This window comes from Ictalurus punctatus, chromosome 21 (assembly GCF_001660625.3).
Source record: "Ictalurus punctatus breed USDA103 chromosome 21, Coco_2.0, whole genome shotgun sequence".
Taxonomy (NCBI): domain Eukaryota; kingdom Metazoa; phylum Chordata; class Actinopteri; order Siluriformes; family Ictaluridae; genus Ictalurus; species Ictalurus punctatus.
In genome coordinates, this window is record NC_030436.2 from 1,337,752 (window position 1) to 1,365,272 (window position 27,521).

At 41.5% G+C, this 27,521-nt stretch overlaps 2 protein-coding genes across 4 annotated transcripts in view; one reads left to right on the forward strand and one right to left on the reverse strand.

The window, feature by feature from the left end:
- Positions 1–139: 139 nt before the first annotated feature.
- On the forward strand, positions 140–12,810 carry cfap92 (cilia and flagella associated protein 92 (putative)). 3 transcript variants are annotated; one of them, XM_017450484.3, is made up of 18 exons: positions 140–601; positions 1,582–1,846; positions 2,062–2,264; positions 2,639–2,900; positions 3,222–3,254; positions 3,389–3,526; positions 3,612–3,824; positions 3,959–4,111; positions 4,976–5,160; positions 5,529–6,424; positions 6,929–7,123; positions 9,074–9,359; positions 9,449–9,613; positions 9,812–10,024; positions 11,255–11,402; positions 11,514–11,722; positions 11,980–12,080; positions 12,241–12,810. In XM_017450484.3, exons 2-18 carry the CDS (start codon positions 1,606–1,608, stop codon positions 12,431–12,433), a joined length of 3,834 nt encoding a protein of 1,277 aa, XP_017305973.1. In that variant the 5' UTR covers positions 140–601; positions 1,582–1,605; the 3' UTR covers positions 12,434–12,810. The 3 variants fall into 3 exon arrangements, with proteins under 3 accessions (XP_017305973.1, XP_017305974.1, XP_053530025.1); XM_017450485.3 differs by having other exon boundaries at positions 1,585–1,846; XM_053674050.1 differs by having other exon boundaries at positions 142–601; positions 1,585–1,846; positions 3,612–3,800.
- acad9 (acyl-CoA dehydrogenase family, member 9) overlaps positions 12,560–27,521 on the reverse strand; it is a 15,932-nt gene continuing 970 nt past the window's right edge. Inside the window, exons 2-18 of the mRNA XM_017450491.3 lie at positions 27,231–27,324; positions 27,043–27,144; positions 26,819–26,925; positions 24,350–24,450; positions 24,184–24,262; positions 21,053–21,227; positions 20,745–20,818; positions 20,553–20,628; positions 20,387–20,457; positions 20,163–20,282; positions 17,730–17,858; positions 17,121–17,200; positions 16,904–17,030; positions 15,359–15,436; positions 14,453–14,581; positions 13,123–13,195; positions 12,560–12,890 (exon numbers count right to left, since the gene is read on the reverse strand). Coding sequence (XP_017305980.1) covers positions 12,790–12,890; positions 13,123–13,195; positions 14,453–14,581; positions 15,359–15,436; positions 16,904–17,030; positions 17,121–17,200; positions 17,730–17,858; positions 20,163–20,282; positions 20,387–20,457; positions 20,553–20,628; positions 20,745–20,818; positions 21,053–21,227; positions 24,184–24,262; positions 24,350–24,450; positions 26,819–26,925; positions 27,043–27,144; positions 27,231–27,324 — 1,716 coding nt within the window. The 3' untranslated portion in view covers positions 12,560–12,789. The remainder of the gene's footprint in view (positions 12,891–13,122; positions 13,196–14,452; positions 14,582–15,358; positions 15,437–16,903; positions 17,031–17,120; positions 17,201–17,729; positions 17,859–20,162; positions 20,283–20,386; positions 20,458–20,552; positions 20,629–20,744; positions 20,819–21,052; positions 21,228–24,183; positions 24,263–24,349; positions 24,451–26,818; positions 26,926–27,042; positions 27,145–27,230; positions 27,325–27,521) is intronic.

Consider the following 27,521-nt stretch of genomic DNA (forward strand, 5'->3'; position numbering starts at 1 on the left):
GCCCACCAAACACTGAGGAGGAAGAAAAAAAAAACTTTTGAAAAGCAGTTAACCATTTGCTGGTCCCTAACCGTTCCTCATCCCCAGTCTGATGGGAACATGAGCCTGGAGCTGTGCATGATGTTCTTTACATGTGAATGCCACTGCACTGGGGTTCAATGAGAATCAGCCCTAAGAGTTAGAATAGCTCTAAGTATAACTGACTGGTCAGGTTATGCAAACCTGAATGTGAATGCAGTTTTATTAAATCCAGACAAAGTGCTGTTCCGAACACTGTCATGGCTCCAACAAACAAACAAACAAATCTGTGCTGCGTTTAAACCTGTTCCCCAGGTGAAATGTCATAAAAAGCACTGATAGTATTTCCCTGTTCAGTTCAATGCAGTGTGATGGGAAATAACTAGCCTAGTCTGCCTGAGTGACAGTTCCTGTGCGCGCGAGCCCGGTTGCCTAGGCAACATAGCGCTACTCTGTAACAGAAGCGTCTGTTCGGCTTTTGAACTCGAGCACTAAACGGGGTGTAGAAACCCAGTGAAGGATTAAAGTTGTAGCACACCCTTAATAACAGTCAGAGTGTCGATAACTACAGTCAGGAGCTGAGGTAAAGTTTTCTGTTCTTTGTTGTAAATATTCTATAGCATGGGTGTAGGAGTCATGGTTGGCTGTTTGGTTCTGGGTGTCATTTACATTTACATGTATGTAAATAAAAAGGAATAATACAACAACCTGAAGATTAATGATATGTTGTGGAATTGATTACACATGTTTGTAGAGATTGCAGGCTACAGATGTGTGTTGAGGTCATATATGAAAATGTGGGCGTGGCTTTAAATCCGTATTTGGAAAGTTTTAAGAAGGAAGTATTTGGAATTTATAGATCTGGATATATGTTCACATTTGGTCAGCCGGTTAGTACGAGATAATAGGACCAGACTTTTGAATAGAACTTGAATTCATATTCATAATTCATATGTATCATTTGAATATAACTAGACAGGACATGGGGCGCACAGTGGCGTAGTGGTACTCCGGTTTCCTCCCCCAGTCCAAACACATGCATGGTAGGCTGATCGGCGTGTCCAAAGTGTCCGTAGTGTATGAATGGGTGTGTGAGTGTGTATGTGATTGTGCCCTGCGATGGATTGGCACCCTGTCCAGGGTGTACCCCGCCTTGTTCCCCATGCTCCCTGGGATAGGCTCCAGGTTCCCCGTGACCCTGAAAAGGATAAGCGGTAGAGGATGGATGGATAGACAGGACACATGGGAATATGAGCTTGAGAGAATATGCAAGAATCTTGACCATTGAATCCATGCAACGACTTTTGAGGACCTGGTGCCAACTTGAGTTCATATATGTGTTCAAAGACACACTGATTACTTGTGACATTTGCTTCTAATACATTATAGGATTTGCTTATATGCTAATGTGTTATATGATTCATACCGTGGTCTTTTATGATTCATGTTATATGAGTCATATATGTATATGATTCAATTCATGGCATTTGTGCTATGTACACTTTTTTCTTTGTTTGGCTTTTGCCAAGTTTACATAGTAACTATTCTTCTGCTTCACTAAAGTAGGAAAAACATTCTGTGGACAAGATGGAACCTGATGCCTCCAACAGGTCCACCTCACTGGACCTGATGAGAAGCAATAGTGATGATTACTGTCAGTCTTCTGACGAAGGAGAAACACACGACGGGAATAACGCTGGTGACAATTCTGTCCGCATTGAGCCAGCAAGGACCCGCCCACATATTAGCCACACCCACTCATGGTGCGACGCTGACTCCAGTTACACGGTCACATGCACAGTTAACATGGTGTTGGCTGTGCCGAGAGGTGCAGGGAGTTTTTGTCTTTTATTGCAGACAGTGTTTACAGTAGTCAAAATTAAGACTGATTCTGATGGTTGAAATTCACTGTTATATAGTATATGCGTCCCTTCCCTGTGTCATCCTATACTAAGGCCTATTCATGTAGACATTATCAAATACATTTGCAGTGTGTTCTGCAGCCATTTGTGCTCAGAAAATGTTGTCTTTTCTGGCATCAAGGTTCTGGAGATGATCCAGTTATGGCCGCAGAGAAAGAGAGGCAACTCAAGAAAGTCCAGCCTAATTGTATTATAGAGGCACCCAAAGCGCAGGCCTATTACCACATAGAGTACAATCTCCTACCTGAGGATAGTAAGCCATTCAAAGTAGACCTGGTTATGTTTGGTTCGGTAGCAAAGGTGTACATGGATAATGAGACAAAGGTAAGAAACTAGATTTGCTTTCATTTTGTACACTCACTTTATACACAGCTGTAAGAAAATGGTTTGGGACGGCCTTCAAAGACATTTCCAGGTTACTTATATATGCTAATGGTCACTAACCATAATGTATGCTTGAAGAAACCATGGCAAATATTAGCCATTCCTTGTTAGAAGGGATGTTGTGGGATATATAGGACAGTAAAATATGCACGCATGCTAGGAGTCGGCCAAATCTAGGCTTCTATATGTTCTGCGCACACATTCTATTCAGAACAAACTCGATGCTTTATATGCATCTGGATACAGCGTTAGTACTCAGCATTTTTTTGTTTTGTACACACCAAATGCCTGATACTTTTCTTGTCTGTATGTAGGTGCTGAAGACATGGCAGGAGGGTGATCACCTTTGGCTGGGCTGGTCTCAGCCTGTGAAGCTCAGTGTGACAAGAGAGCTGCTTATGAAGATGGCATCACATAAAGTAACCTTCAGGCTCTGGGACACCAAGGAAAGAGTGTCTCCTAAAGTAAAATTTGACAGACCCAAAGCCTTCAGATATCCACAGGGAAGGAGAGTGGAGGATCCAGACCAGAGAAGTGTGCTCACAACTCCGACAAATGTTTACAAAAGAGTTTCAAGTACGTTTATATAACCTGGCTACTTTTCTAAACAGGATTTCGTCAATGTGTATTGAACTCTAAGAGCCAATGTTAATAAGCAACTTGTTAATGGTGGACCACTCCACATACTAACATATAGATGAAAAAGAATACATTGCACAATGTCCACTGCAGTTTAAGTGCATTAGTAGTTTATTGTAAGCATAATACACTAGAGTATGGTTGAAATTACTGTGTGGTATTTAAGTGTACTCAATGTCAATGCATTTACAGTAAATGCATTTTGTAAACATTTCTTACACAAGAAACTGACTCATCATGTAAATTGTGTGGTGGTAGGTGCTAGCCTGGACCGTGAACCGGAAAGTGCAGGTAATTATTCATCACTTCTGTGACTTCAGCTCTAAACGTATCATTCATTTTAGGGTTGCTCTGTAATTAAAACGGCTTGATGACATGAAACCTCAGGAAATGCTAGGGTAATGTCTCACCAAATGTTTCCTAAGGTGGCATAAAGGGTATGGTGTATAAGTTGCGAGCTCTTTATGAGAAGCAGAACCCAAAGATTACAACTTCCAAAAAGCGCCAAAAAGATGTCATATCAACGGACTACAAACGACCTCCAAAGCTCATGTGTGACACAGGTAGAAACATGCAGCATCATTTTTAACAGTGGCTGCAGACGAGGCTACAGCGGTAGACCATGATTCTCTTTTGTAAACTTTACAGATGATCCCAAAATGCCCACTATGAAGACGGGTGGAGTCGGTGAGAAAGAGAATCCTGAAACTACCGATCCAAAAGGCATCAAGTCTGAAGCCGCTGCGGATCGAGGAAAGGACATGGCATTGTCGAATTCAGCACAGAAAAGATCATTAGATCACTGTTCCAAGCGATCCAAGGACACCACAACAAGCTGTATGTGCATCGATTTAAAAACAAGTAATAAACAAAATGCAAATCACTGTGGTTACATGTCTTATCTAGTCATGACGTTCAGCCTAGTGAATCCTAAACCTGAATTGTTGCTCTCCCAATTGGACATCATCAATATTTGTGTCATTTTCCCCATTCAGCTTCCACAAAGAGTGGCACACTGAACAACAGCAACTTGGTGGCGTCTAAGAAGAAACATGCTCATAAAACTGTTCAGGAGAGAACAGCAGAGGAGGACACGCGCAAAAACGGAGTCGCCTCGGCTGAGCTCAAGGCCATATATTTACTTGCAGGTAAAGTCAAGGCTGAATAAAGTCAAGTTTGTGTGAGGTATAAGAAATAAACACTCAGGAACGGGCCATCGGCTGCAAGTTTCTAGCTTTTCTACAGCCAGAAGGCTGATCAGCTGCATTCGTCACTACTATCCAGTTCAGCCATGTGTTTCCCGTCAGCAAGCGGTATGTTTATGTAACATGGTGTGAGAGTGTTTGGGGGGTTTCTCTTCTGCTCTTCCTGTGCACTGTAGGGGTGGATCTGGGAGAACGGTCGTCCTACAGAACCCAGGTTTCTAAGGCCTCTAATTGGCTGCGGAACGGCACCAGCCGACTGCTCACTCGGCTTTTGATGTGTCCCACTCTGAGCCACAGCAGGAGCCTCTGATGAAAGCTTTTTACTTGGGAAACAGTTCAGCCTTTCCCCTATAAAGTGAAGCCAGACAAAATCCCATGGAGTTACTTTCACTGTGGGGCTGAGAAGGATGGAGGCTGTTACACAATGCTATTATTATTTCAACAATGTATAAATAAAATATCTTTAAAAGATCTAAAAACAGGAGAATTTCTATGGTTTAATAAGAGTGGGGGAGGGGGGAAAAAAAGCAATATAAAAAGTGTGCATATTAAGAAATCCATTGCTTGGTTTTTAATTAAAACCGAGCAATTAAGGTTATCCATTTGCACTATTTCATAAATAATAACTGCAGAATTTTCAAACCTTTTTTTAAGGCGACTGACGGTCAGTTGTTGCATGTGGAGTACTGTAATTCTGTAGTTTTTGATACTACTCATTAATGTGATTGATTTTTTATTCATATATTAAATTTATGATGCCATTCCTCTTCCATTGTGAACCATGTATTTTACTGGTCCATGTGGCAGGAGAGACGTCGCTGATAGACTGTTTGATGATCCGCAGTGGAAGAGTGTTTAAGGGCTTGTGCAGCATCACTCTGGATCAGCCGCTTATATCTGGAGAACTCAAGGCTGAGCTTAACCCACTGATCATCACAATCTTGTCTGCGTCTTCTCTGCCATCTACTCCTGTTCCCTTCTATGAGCTTGAGGTAGTCAGTTATATGAGACTTTCTCTTTGATTGATTGTGCTTCTGTATTTCGATTTTTATTGAACCCCCCCTAAATCTGACAGACTTATCGGTAACCTTTTTAATTAGAACATTGTTTTTGTAATATATGGCAAAGTTTTCTTCTCATTCTGGCATCTCAGTAAAGTGTGATGCTCCACATTCTGTAGAGGGGAGAGGAAACAAATTGTAGACCACGACCATCCACCCATTCAATCTGTCACAACCTAGTACTTAGACATTCTAGCCTTTTTGTGTATTTTGGGGTGGCTCGGAAGGAAAAGGAGGGCTTGTGTGTGTATTGTGAACATTTGGCGTTGCGTTATTCACAATTCTTTTTGCATTTACAGCAAAAGTGCATGCCTGTTTACTGCCAGTACAAGTTCCACAACATGCCTGCCCACAGGACCATAGGGCTGAGTCATGGATCTAACCTATATTTCAAAGATGTGAATGTAATCTTCACTGGCCTCCTCAACACCGAAGAGCTGCTTGAGTTCCTTAGGGGTCCACCGTTAGAGATTGAAATTCATGACCGTGACAGGAAAGCCGAAGAACCTTCATATAATCCAGCGATTTTTGGCACAGAGGCCACTGATAACAAATTAGCCAGCACAGCTCTAGTCTCTACCAAGCAAACAATCTACAGCCTATCTAGGGAAATGAAGAAACTCTGTGACCCATATGGTATTGCCAAGCTAAACTTTTCTGATCTCCTCAGAGGACACAGGTGTCTGAAACTCAGCTTACCTATAAGAGGTTCCCATCCAGTGGATAGGCTGGGTACCGACAACAATGAATGGGGGGGAAATGAGCCTGAGGCAGCAGGTGCTCTGGATGCCACGGACAATGCTGTGCCAAATGGTCATTATCTCAAAGCAAACTCCAAGCTCAAGGTGCAGATTGAAATAGCACATCCACTCAGTCCTGACCCTGACAAAACTGAAGGGCATTGCCCATTTGGCCGTATCATTTACATTTTCAAATACAACAATATTGCTTTCCTGGAAAAACTGAGGTCTGAAATTTTAAGGATCAACGCACTGGCATTTCAAGTACACTGCTATAATAAGGAAACGGCCGAAAGAATCTTACGGGATCATGTAATGGATGCCATAGAAAGAGAAAACAAAAATTTGAATGCTTTAACCGGGTTTCATTTCCTGGATACGTCGATACAACTTTTTGTCCTGGAAGGACTGAAAGATGAAGGCATCAAAAGGCTCTGGGAAACTGTACCTACAAGGTAAGATATCGTAAAGCTCTGTGGGGAATAAGATACAGCCAATGTCTGTAATATACAAATATTACTTTAATAAAGAAGACAGGATTAAGAAGACAAACTGTTCAAGCATTCAAAGACCCATCATTTTTGGCTGATTTAACACAGGTGCATTGGACACATGTAAAATGCAAGCCCTTGTGTCACACGTGGCTTGTTGTCTATTTTCCCCCACTTGTTCGTAAATAAAGAGTAGAATCAACGGACGTCTCACAATGACACTTTCTATACACTTATTTTGGGTGTGTAGAAAACGAACAGTGCTATTATTAGCTCGTCATTCTAATTTTGTGGCTAGGAATGGCTAAAATTGGAAACTGAGACCTTATTATAAGAAAAAAAAAAAGGCGCCCAAAAGTACAACTTATAGAAGAGTGAGTACTGGCCCGCTTCAAGCACTGCTAGGATCAAGTAAATATTCTCAGAAGCTATTCCTTTGAAGAGTCGCTAGAATGATTTCTTTTACAGGTTGGTTGAGGATGTAGAGGAGCACGTCACGGTTCTTTATAACTCCGGTCTGAGCTTCTCAAAAAGGCTCTATGACACACTGGATGTTGGGTTGAGTCCAATTCATCTCTACAAACCACTAGAGACCATCATGAGACAACCCCTGATGTACATCAGAGACACAGTCCCTTACAACTGCCTACAAGCCATGTTACGGTACAGTTTGGAAAAGCCACACACACACACAAAAACACCGCATATATATCTAGATCTCCACCCTGATCAGCCATAACATTAAAACCACTGACTCATTACAATGTCACCTGTCAAGGGGTGGGGTATATTAGACAGCAAGCGAACAGACAGCTGCAGACCAGTCAGAGTGCCCATGCTGACCCCTGTCCACTGCCAGAAGCACTTACACACCTTCATGGCAATGGTATTACCTAACGGCAGTGGACTCTTTCAGCAGGATAATGCGCCCTGCCGCACTGCAAATAATGATCAGGAATGGTTTGCAGAATATGACGAAGGGCCTCCAAACTCCTTAGACCTTAATCTGATCGAGCATCTGTGGGATGTGCTGAACAAACAAGTCCGATCCATGGAGGCCCCAACTTACAACTTACAGGATTGAAGGAACTGCTGCTAACGTTTTGGTGCAGAGAACACCGCACACCTTCAGAGTTCCTGTGGAGTTTATGCCTCGACGGGTCAGAGCTGTTTTGACAGCACAAGGAGGACCTACCCAATATCAGACAGTAGGGCTGGGTAAAAAATATCCATTTTAATCGATCTTCAATTTAACGAAACGATATCGATGAATGCGTGTGCTCTACTTGAGAGGACGTGAACACGATCCGTAATTCACCTCTCATCCTGAACATGTCGCCATCGTTCATGTTTTGAAACGTTTCAAGTTGGTAATGAATTTCACTGTTGCACATTTACAATGTTTTTTACAGTAATGCGCAGGGTGCAGTTCGTGCTTACCTCGTGCGCACATATTTATGATTTCCCGTCACAATGTTTGTTACTCAAAGTAAAAGTAAAAAGCAATTAAACCTAACTGTGTGCGCCCCACTGTTCATGTAAACGTGTATTTCAGTAATATCGCTAAGTAGGACGGTTTCAGTTACCAGCATTTATATTAAAATATGGATTCGATATCTGCAAAACTAATATTTTAAACGAAATATTGATAATTAATCGATATAGAATCGAATCGCCAGATTGGTCACATCCCTATTAGACAGGTGGTTTTAATGTTATGGCTGATCAGTACGTGTGAACAGCTATTACTAGAAATACATGGAGAATATTAGCTAGGTGACTGCATGATTGTAGAGACTAACGTACTGTCAACGATGTACATTTCTAACATTTCTTTCGGATAACCTTCTCATGACATTCAATTCAATTCAATTTTATCTGTATAGCGCTTTTTACAATAGACATTGTCTCAAAGCAGCTTTACAGAAATATCAACACGGTATACAGATATTAAAGGTGCGAATTTATCCCAACTGAGCAAGCCACTGAGTGGCGACGGTGGCGAGGAAAAACTCCCTAAGATGTTTTAAGAGGAAGAAACCTTGAGAGGAACCCGACTCAGAAGGGAACCCGTCCTCATCTGGGTAACAACAGATAGTGTGAAAAAGTTCATTATGGATTTATATGAAGTCTGTATGGCGTTAAGAGCAGCCGTAGTCCCAGCAGTCTGGAATTAGAGAAGATTTGAGCTCCATCCAGAGGCAGAAAGGATCTGGATCTCTAGTATCTCCATAAATTCGTGTGGGGCTCGGCGAAAGGAGAGAGGGAGAAAGTAGAACAGAATCTAGTCAGGGTAGGCTTGAGTAAACAAATACGTTTTAAGCCTAGACTTAAACACTGAGACTGTGTCTGAGTCCAGAACACTAATAGGAAGACTGTTCCATAACAGTGGGGCTCTATAAGAGAAAGCTCCTCCCCCTGCTGTAGCCTTCACTATTCGAGGTACCAATAGGATGTTTGGAAAGAAATGTTTGTAAAGTAGCACTTAAATGAGCAAAAAGTACAAACGAATACAGAGTACACACTCTCACGTACGTCCAATAGGGGTAAACTGTTTACAGATTCATTATCTGTTGTACGTTTAGTTGATTTGATTTGATCTTCCTGGTTTAGAATAAATCACCTCTTCCAAGTGAGTACATTTGAAGAAGTGGTCCAAAACAACCTGTTCCTTTCAGCTGAAATGCTGCACAGCTTGAAGAATGAGTTTGGAATTATTCCTAGCAGAGGAGTGGAGAGATTATTGCCAGACAGCAGCGAGGCCAATGTTATTGTGCATCCTCGTGGGTCACAGAGGAGGACGTACACACCCATCGACAACTTCAATAAAAAATATCTGGAATGGAAACAGAATCAGAGTCAAGCAAATCAAGGGCTTTACACAAAAAACTTCATACTGGTATGACTAATCGTTCATATAACAATATAACGGAGAAAGGTGATGTTTAATAAGGAATAAAACGATGCTTTTTATTGCCTACATTTCAGGCCAACATAGAGGACATCCACAGAGCAACAAGTGTTTCACAGACGCTAAAGCAAACCGTGTTTGTAGCTAAACTGGACGATGGTCAGTCTGCCCACAACTACAGTATTCAGACAGTGAACTGCACCAGGCTCGCTGAAGAGCTCCTGCGTAAGGAGATGGCAAAGGTCAGAGTGGGAAAGCGAACAGAAGCACACAAGACACCTGAGAGACACCTTTTCTTTATAATCACTGATTCATCAGCTGAGTTTTGAGACCAAATAAAGCCAGTGATACAGAATAAGTACATTCTAATCACACTTTAAGTGGGAATGCTAGAAATGTGCTACTAAATAGTCACATAACTTACTGTATATCTGTTCTAGGAGCCAACTCGGAGGTTCACCTACAGCCAGCACTACCACTCCTTCACAGTGGCCCCTGTGGATGTAGACGCTGAGCGTAAGGCCTCAGAGGCCAGGTCTCGAGCTGCATGGCGTACCTGCGATGGTTTCATCTCTCCTAATTTCAAGGACAGCATGGAGTCCAACCAACACCCCAAACACCTAGACGAGGCTCGGGTGGAGGAGCTTAAAAAGGTGCTGTCACAGTCAGGCTTGTTCACGATCGACCGCCACGAGTTTCAGGTTCCATCCTCACCGTGTTCCTTCCAAGAATTGTGTTTTATGGGCATTCCAGAGTGCTTGTGCAAGAATACAGATGCTTTAATGCTGCTTTCATACCATGCCACCTCTGATCTTAAGTAGGTATTTGGTTGCCTATAATGTGACATGGCTAATGCAGATTGATAGATAACTGTAAAGGGTTTAACCAGATGACCAGGCTTCTCTAAGGCACTGGTTATATCTGATCCACTGAACGTGTGATTTATTGTCCCCAAATGGACATTGGCCAACTGCACAAATACGTCTTGTAGAACATATGACAAAGGAAGGTCTTATGATCGCCTCTAGTGCAGGTGTATTTCAATTTTTGTTTCACATACATAAAATTCTTGCTTACAAATGTCTGGATAAATAACTGCCATGAATGAATGGTGACAACAGTTACCTTTTACCCATTAGTTCATGGCTATAAATAAGACATCTCAATTTGACCTGGTTATATTTCGTTTCACACCGGCACTCGACGGCCGCACTTTTGACTAACGCCACGGAATCTGAACAGACTAAACGTCTGCTTTAGAGAATTAACAGATACTTCTTTGCCCAATCACCTTCATAGACTGTGGACTTTTTCTGAAACAAGCCATGTCGTCACGTCACTAAATAGACCAGAGAGGGAAGGTGAAAAAGAACAGACTGTAAAAAGTCTTCAAAAACACTTTCCCTTCTTGGTGAGCTACATTTGGTGAAATAATTTAAATAACTGCATGTGATTTTATGGCTCAGGGCATAAAAGATGTTTAATAATTAGTAATGCTGCTTCATGTTTCAAAACTACAGCCATTTTATTGGTCTGCACTTAAATAGCGCTTGCTTGTTCCTTTCCTTAGCAGTTCTACAAAGCGCTTTACGTTGTGTCTCTCACACACACACGGCTTCAGAGCTGGCATGCAAGGCGCTAGCTTCCCATCAGGAGCAACTTAGGGTTCAATGTCTTGCCCAAGGACACTTCGGCATGTGGAGTCACGTGGTCGGGAACGTGTTTTTCAGACATTGAGTGTTTCTGTTACAGTCATTTTTGATCGGTTAGATCGGCTGAAATACTTTGCCGGAATATCTCATCTATATGACAGAGCTTATCTGAATGCGAATTTACATTTGAACATGTAACACAGTCTGACCCACCTTTTTATCCACGAACAGCCCTGGAAAGAGAACATTCTTCATGAGAACATACTTGTCCTGAACAGGACCACATGGCCGTGGAGCAGACGGCACGAGGACTTCGAGCTCTACAGGAAACCACCCGCTGTTTTTAGTCCGATACCCCCGATTACTATTCACCTCGCAGGTAAAAATCTCAGCAAAACCAACACAAATAAGCAGGTTGGATTTTTTTGTTGTTGTTGAAACAGCAGATATCTGATGTTCCTTCACCCTGCTTTCTTTGGGATTCTTCTAGGAGAAACTCTGCATCAGGAACAGCTTCAAGCAGCACACGCTCAGTACTTCAGATGGCTGAGAAAAATCTTGCCCGATAAGGCGACCGCAAGTAGCGGTCGAGTCCCAGACTTCAAGTGCCATATGCAAAGAGCAGGCCTGGATAAACTACACGATATACTGAAGGACGAGCCTATGAAGCTATCTCTGAGAGCATGGAGGGGATCACTGGTAGGGCTTTACATACCAAACACTTCCTACATAACACGTTGATACGAGTAAGCAAGTGGAAGGCCGTTCAATGAACGAGTGAGAATGTTAAAAACACGAAAATGGACAAGATTAGAGAATCTTAAATAAAAGGCAAATGTATACAATGAAAATTCTTTATATTTATGTAGTTTGATTTAGTATACCTAAGAACACAGGCTTCTTTGAAGTGTCACACGTCAGAAACAGAACAGTAGAACCACTGTGTGTATTTTCAGCCCATACCGTACACTGACACACAGACGGAAGAAAAATCGGAACACATCCGTTCGTCGGACAAACAGACAAACGCTAGCGGACACAGCAAGTCGCAGTTTGGGTGAGTAAAGACCTGAGTAAATAAACTTCTGTTTTAGAGCACTGACTTCCAGGAGAAGTCTCTAACAACTCAAAAAATTGTCTCTCACACACACGGAGTTCATCAAGACTGTTTGCTCACAGAGTAAGAATAAACTAAAGTGGTTTTTTGTTTTCAACAGACGTTACTGGAGGCCGCACTCCTTTCAGCACAAGCGACCTGCCCTGCCACTTACAGATGAAGAGAACAGTTTGCACGTCTTTCAAAAACCTCAGAACACCACCAAGATGTATACAGATTGGGCTAAGACCCGGCACAAGCGAAACGTCATAGAAACGACGACCCACGACAGTGTGGCTGTGCACATGAAGTAAAACGGCTGGCACAGCTTCACGCTTCAGAGCTCATGTGTATTATGAAGCTCTATGACGTCTTACATCATATCTTAACACCCCTGTTAATTAAAAAAATAATAATAATAATTAACCAGTCCAACAATGTTGTCACGGTGCTGCTCATGTAATAACAGTGTTATGTATTGTAAAATATGGAAATCAGTATTTACACTACATTACATTATTGATAAGATCAAGGTGGTACATTGCATATACAGTTAACCGTTAGTAATAAAGTATGGGGTGGGGGGATGACCTAAACTTATTATCCACAATGTCTCCAACATCCAATCAGAATGCAGCACAGTGACATCTACTGATATAAGCACTACACATCAGTATGTTCTTTCGAGAGGGTGGGAGCAGATATAGGCCCGATTCTCCAGGACTTCCTGGGCAATCTTCTTAATGTTGTCGTCATTGTTCTCTGGGGAATCTGGAATGAATACACTTTAATTACTGACAAAAACACAACAACAATCCAATCAGCAGAAGTGACTAAAGGTGTCTCAGGCAGCTGAAACAATTCGTTTGAGACGATGTAGAGCTGAGTGACTTATGGTAGAAGGCTTAAGTGCCAAAGTCTATTCCACATGCTGGAGCTTTGTCTCACGATGCTATAAAATGCACCAGGCCTGGTCTCAATTACTGTTTTGTGCTGTACTCACTTTTTTGCAGCTGAATCATCCAGTAGTTGTTTTTGAAGTAAGCGTCCTTGCAGAAGGTGTTGGCGAGCAGCACCTAAACCAGTGAAGAAAAAAAAAAAAAAAGTGTTACTGTATAAAATAACATTAGTTTTAACACCGCTTGCTTGTGAGAGTGTTTCATAAAGACTAAAGCGCAGGTATGAAGAATATAGCTGCTTTAATAATAATAATACTGATAAAAAAAAAAATCTGTGTAAGTAGTAAGTATAAACCAAATCAACACACACTATAAGAACTAAAGAACTATTGGATGAACTGATATCCCAGTATGGCATTATTATCCATCCATTCATCTTCTACCGGTTACTCCTTTTCAGGGTCATGGGGAACCTGGAGTCTATCCCAGGGAGCATCGGGCACAATCACATACACACTCACACACTCATTCACACACTACGGACACTTTGGACACGCCAATCAGCGGGACTCAAACCCCGGACCCTGGAGGTGTGAGGCGAACATGCTAACCACTAAGCCACCGTGCACCCTGGCATTATTATCATTTTCCTTAATAAGAGCTATCGTACTAGTTCACAGCAATCGATAGCAGGCCTCTTTTTTTCCACTGTCTTTTCATTTTTGGCTTGAAGTGTACATCACACACTTTACACTAGTGGCCACTTTTAGCTCAAGAGAAGGAGGGTGTGGTGGGAACGGATTTTTCCAGAACTGAATGCCTTTGCCCTTGGCAGGATAACATCAGTGATTTCATTTTGAACTCTATACAGAGTCATATTGGCTTGTTAACTAGCTGGCGGACTACAAATTGATAGTTGAGCTATGCCAGCTGTCACACACCGACATCGTCGTTAGCTACACGAAACCGAATAGCTTCTATTGGTCAGGTTATTTTTGGCTGTTTGGAAAAGGAAATCTCTTCTTGTTACAGTGTGTTCTTAGTAAGTGCTCCTGATGTGTTCTTTGACTCCATCCATTGGCCCTCTGGACCGCACGAACAGTGTATTCACACGGCACAAGCAAAGCGATGCCCTGTTGGCTGCTCTAGAGGAGTGCTGCTAAAAACAACATGTATTCTGTATGTATATTCTGTATGTCCAGAGTGATGTGCATTAAGCCTAGTTCTGTTCTCCAGGCAAATGCAGGTTAAAACAGGCTGGCTATACTTATATCCCACTGAATGTTTGTACATGTTGGGGACTTGTGTATTTCTTATCCACTTGATGGAATTTCAATACTTGAAACCTAGTGGTGTTTTCTGTTCATGTGAAGTTTTGTGTTCATGTGAAGTTTTGTGTTCATGTGAAGTTTTGGTTGGTGGTGAATTATTTACCTCGTGTTGGTGGTTGCGAACGCCGATGCTGATGGAGCGGCTGGCGCGGGACAGCACTGCCGTCATCGCATACAGGTTAATCAGTGTATCGGCCACTCTTTTCAGCACTAGTTGCTCATCCACTATAGTCTAAAACACACGGAATGGTACACGATTGACCGACGTGAGAAACGTTCATTGTGAAAGGTAAGTGCAACAAACAATTGCAAAAAAGGTTAAGGTTACAGTTTCTAAGCAATTATCAGCACGGAAGTGTGAAATAAAAGAATTCATTCAGTCGCCACATCCATAGCGCACGCATTGTGAAATCTGAACTCGCACAGTGCAGATGTGAGTGTTGTAGTGAGATGATTTATCGCTTTAAATGTTTCCTTCACATGTAAAGGAAAATAATCAGGGATGAAATCAGCCAGAAGAACAGCACCCGGAAATATCATGTCTCTTTCTGACTAGAGTGCCAATTTCAGGAGAATGGCCGCCTTCGTTTAAAAAAACAAAAGAAAGAATTGGAGACAGGGTGAGGAGAGCTCGGGACAGCTGTCTCACACATGAGGCCACACATTACCTCAGTGCAACAGGAAATAAGGGAATAGCAAGGCGGTCCCAACAGTACTCAACAGACCCACACTGATTACCCTGCACCTCCTCATGGCAACCAGCAACACTCTGGGATGTTAAACTAATAGACTATTTTCTTTGGCAGCATTTGAAAAATCTGCAGAGGAAGTGATCACATAAAATTTCAAAATGCAAGGAAAGAGTGAGGCATGGAACAGGGAAGTCATATGCAGGGGCAACCGAAAGAGCAATCTGGCCAGAGATTTTCTGGAGCTGCAAAGTTAGCAGGATCAAATAAACAAACACATTGATCTGACCTTTTATTGAGCTTCAATAGGAGAAATTTACCTTTCCATATCTGTAGAGGAGGCTTTCTACAGTGGAGCCGAACAAGGCCACGTTCTGCTCGAGCATCTTAGCACTCTCCTATGGGAGACAGAGACACATCATCCTGTACTCTAATGTGAAACTACATATACCTAGAACAGACAACTCACTGTGGCACATTTGATCAGTTTTACGCACTGAAAAAGCAATAGGTGTGATTTTCTGCATCAATACAGCTCACAATACAGTGCCGGCTGTCCAGTCAGACGTGTTATATTAATGCACTAGGGGCGTGACTATGTGCACCACAGAAATGTGCAATTCACATCATGGAAATCTGCATTCTATTAATTATGCATCTAATGCAATTGCACTGTTTGAACAGCAGAGGTCCCAATCTGTGCAACCTATAGATTTAAAATATACAGAGCGCATGCTGGTCACATGATCTTTTGTGGAGGCCGTGGAAGCCGGTCATTTTAGCCGACTTTGGCGCTCTATTTCCAGTTAAAATGACACCAGTCATCAGGCACTGGTTCAGAGCTCATTATGTTTCGCTGTCCCTAGGTTTCGTTTATCCAATCAAATCTTTTTATACATTTTATACATTTATTTATTTATTTTTAGGATTTGAACCTGTAGTACATTTTGCTTACAATATTAAACCTTTGTTCATAGCAATATTTGATTTATGTAGATTTATACAGACAAAAAAAAAAAAAATCACACTGTTTTAATTTGTTTATGATTCAGAAATTTAAAAAAGGACTCTATTCAGTCACAATTTTTCTTTATTAAAAAGTTTTGTTCAAGATATTCGGAGAATCAAATAGAATCGAATGATGAAGCCAGTATCGTGAATCGAACTGAATCATGACCGGAGTGTATTGTTACACCCCTATAATGTGCTCAATTCTAATATGTTATTGTTTCTATAGTAACAGCTCATTCGCAGGGATCTGTATGGTGGACGCCCCACGTAACCCAAGGCTCTTAAAAACGTGGTGTCGTTTAACTAAGAAAATTGCCCAATCGTTGATCGTTCTGTAAGGAGAAGTTAGTTTAACATTTATAGAAGGAGTCTCCAGGGTGAGTGTTTTGTAATGGTCCAGAAGTTCTCCGCAGACGACTTTACAGTTTCTCAGTAACATGAAAAGCTCTGATTTTTAACGCTGTGATTAACTTCGGGGGAGAGAGAGAGAGAAAAGACAGACTGGTGAGGGAAGGACTACAGTTTATACTGTAGCTTATATAACAAGTGCTGACAGGAACTATATAATCTCTTGGATATTCCACAACATTAATGCAACTATAAACTGTTTAAATGATGATACAGGTCATTCTCAAATGAATTAAATGTTGTAATCATTGGCAAATTGAAGGGATATAAGAGAAATATACCTGGCCATTCTGTTAAAAGAAAAATAATCAGCTTTGGGGTGGCACGTTGGGCCACATCACACCACCCAGTCACTGATTATATTCTCTCTCTCTCATATATATGTTAATAACCAAGGATTTATGATTTGAACGCATGAGTAAAGCTCCAAATAAAGCTTTAGATACCGTTAAACTGGGGTGCACCATGCCGTCCTTGCCAGTCAGGCCAAAGTCGACGGTCCTCCCCAGAGAGTCCTTCAGCTTCTTCCCCAAAATCTCAAATACCACACCAACATTCCCTTTTTTCATCTCCCTAGAAAAGACAGTCACAGACAAGCAGTTTACCTTCCAGCATTCTTTAACTGTGACAAGTCAAGCAGACACATTTACAGTTTATACATACTTGATTTTTCCTGTTAGGATTTTGCCTGCATACTGCATTCCTGTGAGAGCAATGTACATCCTTAAGATCTCATTGGTTCCCTACAATCAGACGGAAAAGAAAAAAAAAAACCCACATGGAAATGAGGAGGCAATATGTTCATATTAAGCTTCATGTGCCCTCTAGTGGTCAAGATATGGAGAAAACGATTACAATTCCCACTTCATCACTTTCAAGTCATTTTTGAAAAACTACAAGAGACAGAAATCATAATCTATTTCTCTTCTTTAAATGTAACACACCCCCGAGTTATTCAGGACATTTGGGCAGGAAATAATGTGCGGTATATGGATAAGGATTTAGAGACAGCCATAGTTTGCGACATTTTCATATAGATCGTAAAGATGATTACAGAAAAACAAGAATTTTGTTCTTGGTAAGTAATAACTGGTGAATCGTAGTCCAGAGTCATTAACTAACAAGCGAGAGAAAAAAAAAAATCCACTTCACAACCCAGATAAATTACTGCAAATTAATGAATGTTCGATAAATCTCAGTATGTGTAATACGTGGGAGATATGGAAGTGGACCAATGTGTAGAACACAGCTGAAATCTTTGTCCAAAAATACCTCGAAGATCTGCAGGATTCGACAGTCCCTGAGGTAGCGCTCAAAAGGGTAGTTCTTGGTATATCCAATCCCGCCCAAAACTTGCAATGCCTCACTCACACACACCCAACCACCCTCAGAGCTGAACACCTGCAGAAAGACACACACACACACACATGTTAAAATACCACACCACAAATTCCCCAGTATTTCTATTGCATGCTGTTGCTTCAGGGTAACAAACCAATTTTCTTCACTTTGTAAGGACATTATACATATTAATTGAGAATGAAGGGGTTAATAATGAATGGCTGGCTTGGAATCAGCTCATAAAAAGCTTTTACTTGGTCACAATACTTCCTAGAGGCCATTTTCTGGAGGTTTGCGGCATAGTGCATCACACATCTGCAGTCAGAAAAACTCTCTCTCTCTTGATTTTCTAACCCATCAAAAATATGACTTACATTTGTTAGTGAAAAACTTGTTTGTAAACATGAAAAAAAAAATCTAATAAATTGTTTGCATGTTATCAGGAATCGCTTAAGTGTGTTTGTTGCCTAGAAGCAACATTACAACAATGGAACAGATGCAGTGAAGTCATCACATTATTTCAACAATCTGAAACAATGTAATCATTTTTAAATATTAAATCAGATCACACGGTTCACAAATACTTTACCATTCAGCATTTTTATACTTTATAAGTACTCATCAATTTCATAGCAAATGTTTAAATCAATACAATGATGCTTTGATTCATTTCTTTCCATCACACAGGGCTGCCTCCAAGCAACCATTCTAAACAGCACTCCCTTGTTATTTTTCAAAAATTTGTTTTTTGTTTTCAGTAATGCATTTCATATGACGCCAGAAAAGTGACTCGATTTTATTTAAACGTTCATAATGTTCAAGTCACCATTTCCTACTCACTATCCAGGTGTCTGTGTAGGATGCGACTTGTAGCTAGTTACACCTTAAAGGAATACTCCAGCACTACTTTCAACTTTATCTCCTAAACCAGTGGTTTTCAAAGTGGGGGCCACCAGGGGGCGCCCGGGGGGCCTCAACAATTTGGTGTGAAAAATAAATTCTCACTCTCAGACAAACACACACACACAATCAATTCCTAATGTAATGTAAATATGTAATTATTAAAAAAAATAAATAAATAAAAAAGGGGGATATATTCAGAAGTCTGTATATTTAATGTGTTTTAAAGACCTCTTGCAAAAGGGGGGCCTCGGTCAAATGTTAATGCCATTTGGGGCCCTGGAAAAGTTTGGGAACCCCTGTCCTAAAGTACTGTATCTATAGTGTACATATTATTGCTACAGCCAATAATCATATTGATGCATTTTCCAATACCCAGATAGTCAGAAGAAACTACACAAGAATCAAGAGTGCTGTCTATAAAAAAATAATCAACCCTCGAATAGGAATGATGCACCTGGGAGAAGAAAGAAAACTTTTTAAGAGCGGGGTTACGGGATCTCCAGGGATCAACGAGACCGTTCTGACACATAAAATCGGAAAATGTTTTAGACATAGCAGATTGATTCAGAGTACGGGGATTAGACCGATCTAAGTTTGGGTCAAAAACACAGTTTAAATCTCCCCGGAAAATCAACAGGTGAGTATTTAAGAAAGGGAGGTTGCTCGACAGTCTATTAGCAAATTCCACGTCATCAAAGTTTGGAGCGTATACATTTACCAACAACACCTGTCTTTGCATTAGAGTACCAGCAACTATAATATATCTACCGTTCGCATCAGCGATAACGTTAGAGGAGGAAGACTGTGACTGATGCATTGTGATTGACGCATTTTCCTATACAATGAAAAGAACTGAAAACCTGTTTACTCAAAACTTATAATGGAAGTACAGTATAAGGGCGGTCAGTAAAAGGTTTATTCATTTTTGTAAATTAAGCTCTAAACCTGTCGAATTCATCCTCAGTGACAGCGCAGCTAAGCCTTATTTGTTTCTGACTCCACTCCCCTCATTCAAAGTTACATATACTTAAATTTTATATTTTAAAATAAACATAAATTAACCTTTATTGATTCTTTTCTTTTTTTTGCCTCTTTGTCAGTTTAGAGAAAGCGATTGTCTTCTCTGTGGCAATCATAGATGCTGCAGTATTCCTTTAGTCATAGGACAGCTAAGTGTCTTTAGGAGAGCACGGTCCAAACCTGAATACTTTTTGCAGACATCTGGCTGTTATTGTTCTGAATTGATAGGGACACAGACCAAGCCAGCCTTTCCACACGAGACCATGGCTAATTTTGCGGTCATGGACTTTACTAATTGTCCTCAGCCAATTGGAGCAATCTGAACACTTTACCTTCACTTCTAATCAGCTGACTGATGATGGCTAAAAATAACAACCCACAGATAGGAAGGAACCAGGAAGGCAAACATTGAGTGATTAAAATATGGCCAAACAACTTTACCTTCACCATGGCCGCTTCTACAGAGCAGTCAGGGACTCCAGGTCGGTCCATCAACCCAGCAGTCAGATATGCCATGCTCTCCATCACGAACACATTCTGGGCCATGATGGCAAACTTCTCCTGTAGAAAACACACACACACACAAAATAAACAACCAAAAATACTATTTGTTTAATAACAACCAACTAATGGCCGTTAGCCTACAGTGATGATTCCCAACACACCTGAATCATCCCAAAATCAGCAAGTTTCTTAGTGAACTGTTTCCGTGTGCCTGCATATTCGGCCGTCATCTCTGTAAGACAAAGCGAGGTTTATTTTGCACGATCCAGTCTGTTTAATGAGAAAAAAAAACAACAACTACTTTGTTTTCCATAGACATCCTTATACCAATCAGCTTCTTGATCATTCCTGCACATGCACTTCCCATGCTGAACCTCCCACTATTCAGAATGTTCATAGCAATCTGCGGAGACACAAACATATGATACGGTAACATGTGAAACCCAACACGGTGATACGCTCAACGTGACACGTTTTAAACACTGCAACGTGCTGCTCAGTATGGTGCTGTGTAATCACCTTAAATCCACCACCAACTTCACCAATCACGTTCTCTATGGGCACTTTCGTATTTTCAAAGGTCACCTCACATGCTAAAACAAACAAACAAACAAACAAACAAACAAACAAACAAAAGGAAAATCATTAAGTACCAGTGATGGATATGGAAATGCAAACATCTCTTGAATGATCTCATCCACACTTTAAAACCAAGACCTCTCTTTTACAATGAAAAATATTTACGACAATCTTCAGTATGACAAATTTCCACCATGTATGAACTTAAAGACAACTTAAATCATACGTTGTAAAGGATGTGAACTAACTGTTAGAGCCTCTGATTCCCAGCTTGTCCTCCGGCTTGCCACTGGTCACCCCACCAAATGCTTTCTCCACAATGAAGGCTGTTATCTTGTCTTTCTTTTGCCCATCCTTGTCTAACACCTCTGTTCTTGCAAACACTGTCATGATTTCTGCCATCCCACCATTGGAAATCCAGATCTTAAAGGGATACAGCCAAAAATGAAATGTGCACAACTTTCATTTTAGACTACGAGGCAGTTTATCAGCCAGGGCGTGTTTATCTTTTTTTTAAGTTCTGCATGAAGCTATGAAAATAAATCGGCTAATAAGGGAGTCTATCGCAGCTAAAACATTTTCCATAAAAATCTGCAGTCATGTGACGCAGACTTGCAGGTGACATTTCACTCACAACATATCATTAATATACCAAAAAAATTCCAGCTTCCTAAAATATGAAGGTAGAACTGTAGAGAAAATCTGGAAGTTCTCCGTGGATGACATGCTAAAGACTTCTCATTTAAAAATTACATTTATGTAGCTTAGCAAGCAAAAGCAAGATTTTGGCATGAATTTTTGAGTGAGATAGACCATCACTTTTTAGCTACACTGGCTTTGTAAATTCAGTCAAATCTAATGAAGCAAAATATATCTTGGCTGACTGACTATATTTGGGGTAAGTGGAAAATTGTTTGAAAAAAAAAAATGTTCCTCATTGACCATATCATATGACCATAATGTCATAAATAGTGTGCAAAATGTCAGGCTTGTATCTGCATTAGTTTCTGAGCTATAGAGGCATAAAAAGAGGTGTGGCGGCCCTGTAAAAACGAATGCTACAGGAAAAGGTACAAAAGTTCCATGAGCCATTTCCACCAAACTGAAATTTTCAATGATTGTTGTATTTAACTTCTAAAATTGAAGGTCCACAGCTGTATATTTGCCAATTTATGGCCTGCTGAAAATGGTATTTGTCCTCTATGCTTTGGCCCTCAATATCTCCACAGTTTAAAAAACAAAACAAAACCATCAGATCTTTCAAATGTTCATATCTATAACTCATGTCTATAGTTCGTTTTTAGAAGAACTCAAACATTTATTTACTTATGATGTGTTAAAAATTATTTCGTGCCTATAATTCAAATGCATATTGCCCATATACCATAAGAAAAGCACTGGTGAAAGAGCATTGTTTATATAGCAAATGCACAAATTACAGTGCTGAGAAAAATTATTTCTTCAGTTTTTCTGTCTCTCTCGTATTAAATTGTTTCAGAAATGAAAACAAAATCTAAGATAAAACAAAGGCAACCTGAGTAAACACAAAATACAGTTTTTAAATGATAATGTTATTTACTGAAGCAAAAAAGTTGAATCATGAAGTTGGTTAAAAGGTCCTATCCGGTAACACACAGTTGAAAGGAATTCCAGAGATGATGAGGAAGAAGGTGATTGAAATACATCAGTCTGGAATGGGTTACAAAGATATTTCAAAGTCTCTGGGACTCCAAAGAACCACAGCGAGAGCCGTTATCTCCAAATGGAAAAACTCTGCACAGTAGTGAACCTTCCCAGAAGTGGCCGACCTTCCAACATTCCTCCAAGAGCACAGCGACGACTCATCCAAGAAGTCACAAAAGAGCCAAGGACAACATCAAAGGATCTACAGGCCTCTCTTGCATCAGTAAAGGTCACTGTTCATGACTCCACTATCAGAAACACTCTGGGGGGAAAACGGCTCCATGGAAGAGAGGCGAAGTGAAAACCACTGCTGACCCAGAAGAACATTAAGACTCGTCTGAATTTCACCAAAACACACCTTGATGATCCTCAAACCTTTTGGGAGAATGTTCTGTGGATTGATGAGTCAAATGTGGAACTGTTTGGAAGACAGGGGTCCCGTTACATCTGGCATAACCGAACACAGAATTCCACAAAAGGAACATCATAACTACAGTCAAGCATGGTGGAGGAAGTGTGATGGTGTGGGGATGCTTTACTGCTTCAGGGTCTGGGCAACTTGCAATAATTGAGGGAAACATGAATTCCAGAAAACCAGAAAATCCTAAAGGAGAATGTTCGGTGTTCAGTCCGTAATTTGAAACTCGAGCGCGACTGGATTCTGCAGCAAGACAATGATCCAAAGCGTAGGAGTAAGTCCTAGTCCTAGAAGTAAGTGAAAGACTGATCTCCAGTTATCGGAAGCGTTTGGTTGCAGTTATTACTGCTAAAGGTGGCACAACCAGATTTTAAGTTTAAATGGGAATTAGTTTTTCACATTGGTGATGGGTGTTGGTTAACTTTTTTTTTTGGCTTTAAAAAATAAATAAATAACTGTATCGTGCAGAGTAATCTGGTTGCCTTGGTTTTATGTGGTATTTCGTTTGACGATCTAAAACTATTTAGTATTAGATGTACAAAAAACAGAAGAAAAAAAGGAATCAGCAAATACTTTTTTCACAGCACTGTATGAAGTTGGTACTTGGACTCAAATTAATGTATCAAATATGCCATGCTTTACTACAAATGCAAAAAACTATCATTTCTCCAGATATGGTGGCTGATGACAGTAGAGCTCTGCTACTCTGATACATGTTCACACATTCTAGCCCTATTTGGAGGCTGATGTCTGTTTTACAAATCAGACCATGATGGGTAAGACTAACCAACATGTTTTAGTAGTTTCTTTGTCTTTGCTGCATACACCTGATTTTCATGGCTACAGATTTGGCACCATGCTGCACTGGAGATATGCCTAACTGTACTGAAGACTGTCACAAATTGTGTTATTAAAAAACAAAAACAACAAGCTTATTCATAATCGGTTTGACATGTAATGAATGCGTATAGCCTTTTCACCAATTATTGTTCTATAATGATTTTGTAGGACTTTCAGAACTGTAAATTTGAGCAGTTTCAGATGACCTGATGAATTCCCCAATTCAGTTTCAAATGGATTGATGTTCATTTACGTCCACATTTATATTAGTCAATATGACCGTAGAAAATGTACTCAAAACTCACAGTTTACAAATGAACTCAAAGGTAGATTTAAATAAAAAAACCGTATCAGACACCACTGATTAGCCCGAAAAAAGCTGAAGGAACCATTTTTTCTTAGTAGTATGCACGCCCACTTATTACGGTTAATACCCACCTTTGAGCCGTTAAGCAGGAAATGTTTCCCATCTTCTGTCAGCGTAGCACGAGTCTGAATGGAGGCAGCATCACTTCCGCTAAAACAAAGACGACATTCATTACATTCTGGGCTCAAACAGCATGAATTGGTTTGAATGTTCAATCTAGTGGAAATGGCATCAGACCTGCCGGGCTCAGTCAGACAGAACGCTGCGATATGCTCTCCTGAAGCCAGTCGGGGCAAGTATTTGGCTTTTTGCTCCTCGGTTCCAGCCATCAGGATTCCCTGAAACAACAGTGTGCGTGAGTTTTCACTGTGTATTAAATCCTTTCAGAGTTTATTATGCTGCTTCAGTGGTTTCAATTTACCAAAACCCAGGTGACCCCAGATATTCTCCATATTCTCATTTCTTATCGTGCACCAGCCTTCTAAGGCCCTTTTAAAAGAAGAAAAAAAAACAAACACCTTGAAGCATACTATGAAGTGGCGGCTCATGCATAGGGGCAGAACCCCATTATATACAACAAACAATCTTCATAACGTTATCCATGTTAAATTCCGCTGAAATACTAATTACATCTTTTGAGTGACAAGCAGTTACATTTTTTTTTTTGCTATTTGACGGATATACGCCAAAGTTCCAGGGATTTACTCGGCAGAAATCGGAAATACATGTGCACCACAGGCACCACATGCAAAAAGCTGGGTGGGGTGGGGGGTGTCACCCTTTCCCAATGGACCAATTTTTTTAGGCTACTTTCCTATCTTTTTCTGGTTTTGATATTTAGTTGTGCTGGGAAATTTTGCTGGAAACCTGGAAACACATCTGTAGTATCTAGCACAGTTAAACAAATGTATGCAAAATAAATAAATAAATAAATAAATAAATAAATAAATAAATGCTGAAAACGAGCTAGACTAATCACTATGACAGCCTCTTGACTTAATTCGGTTTGATGCCATGTTATGATTAATGTTGTCCTGTCCCACCATAATCCATGATAACAAGCTGCTGCTGGGGTTGAGGTTATACATTTATTTATTTATTTGGTTGTTTATTTATTTATTTACAGTTGTTCCAGTGCTCAGTGAATTAATAATAAATTATGACCATGAAGCTAAAACACTGATAAATTTGTGGCCTTATTGTGTATTCAACTCTGATCCAGCAGACAAGGTGTGGCAGCTTCATACCAAAATGACGCGTGTGTGCGTGTGCATATGTATCTGGGAAAAATAAGTACACCCCATGGCAATTGTTGGCCTTTTTCACATATTTGGCCAAGCCAACATTTGATCATCTTTGAATCAGGGTCTATTAATAAAAGTTGAGGCACTCTATCAAATGACACATTAAATTGGTATTTTGTAGTACACTCACTCACTCACCCACCCACTCACTCACTCACTCACCCACCCACTCATCCACTCACCCACCCACTCATCCACTCACCCACCCACTCACTCACTCACCTACCCACCCACACACTCACCTACTCACTCATCCACTCACCTACCCCCCCACTCACTCACCTACCCACCCACTCACTCACCTACCCCCCCACTCACTCACCCCCCCACCCACCCACCCACTCACTCACCCCCCCACCCACCCACCCACTCACTCATCCACTCACCTACTCCCCCACTCACTCACCTACCCACCCACCCACCCACTTACCCACCCACTCACCCACCCACTCACCTACCCCCCCACTCACTCACCTACCCCCCCACTCACTCACCTACCCCCCCACTCACTCACCTACCCACCCACCCACCTACCCCCCACTCACTCAACCCACCCACTCACTCATCCACTCACCTACCCACCCACCTACCCACCCACTCACCCACCCACTCACCTACCCCCCCACCTACCCACCCACTCACTCACCCACCCACTCACCCACCCACTCACCCACCCACTCACCCACCCACTCACTCATCCACTCACTCACCCACCCACCCACTCATCCACTCACTCACCTACCCACCCACCCACTCACTCACCTACCCATCCACTCACTCACCTACCCACCCACTCACTCATCCACTCACCCACCCACTCACTCATCCACTCACCTACCCACCCACTCACTCACCTACCCACCCACCCACCCACTCACTCACTCACCTACCCACCCTCTCACTCACCTACCCACCCACTCACTCACCTACCCACCCACTCACTCACCTACCCACCCACTCACCCATCCACTCACTTACTCACTCACCCAATCATCCACTCACCTACCCACCCACCCACTCACCTACTCACTCACCCACTCATCCACTCACCTACCCACCCACTCACTCACCTACCCACCCACTCACCTACCCACCCACTCACTCATCCACTCACCTACTCACCTACCCACCCACTCACCTACCCACCCACTCACTCATCCACTCACCTACCCACCCACCTACTCATCCCCTGACCTACTCACCCACTCACCTTCTCACTCACTCACCCACCCACCCACTCATCCACTCACCCACTCACCTACCCACCCACTCATCCACCCACTCACTCACCCACCCACAAACTCACCCACTCACTCACCCACCCACCTACTCACTCACCCACCCACCCACTCACTCACCCACCCACCTACTCACTCACCCACCCACCCACCCACTCACTCACCTTTAAGCCAATAGCCTGATGTGCTGCAAGTGTGACAGCAATGGCTCCATCAAGGGATGTGATCTCTCCCAACCGGGCATACATGGTATTGGAGAGACCGAGGCCGCCTGTAAAGAGACACAACATTCAGGCACCAGCAGTCTAAACCCTCAATACCATTCAGTGTCATAAAACCTCAAATAAGTTTTTCATGAATTCTGTAGCTGTCTGGTTTGGGTTCTCACCATACTCCTCAGGCACCTGGATTCCAAAGAGCCCCAGTGCTTTCAGTCCATCTAAGGTTTCAGGTGGGATTTTCGCCTCCTCATCAATCTTCTTAGAATCAACTTAGGAGAGATGTTTGGTATTAAGCATGGCTTCACTTGTTTGGTTCACAGGAACAGCCTTTTATTCAGCACTGTTCATCACTCACCTTCCTCGCTGAAAAACTTCTCCACTGGCGCGACAAACTGTTTGAGCTCTTCTAATTCTTCATTACTGATTTCTGGATAAGGAAAGACTTCATTCTAAAGAAAGGAATGGATTGACTAAACATTCATACCTCAGATAAAGTGGTATTCACACTTTTCAAAAGGATCAGTACAGCTGGTATCATACCAAAACCTGTTAGTGTATCTTGTTACTTAGAAAATTACCTGTGAAGTTGCTTGTAACTTTTTTTAGCCAGAGTTAAAATCATGTCACAGCTACCTACTTGGACAAA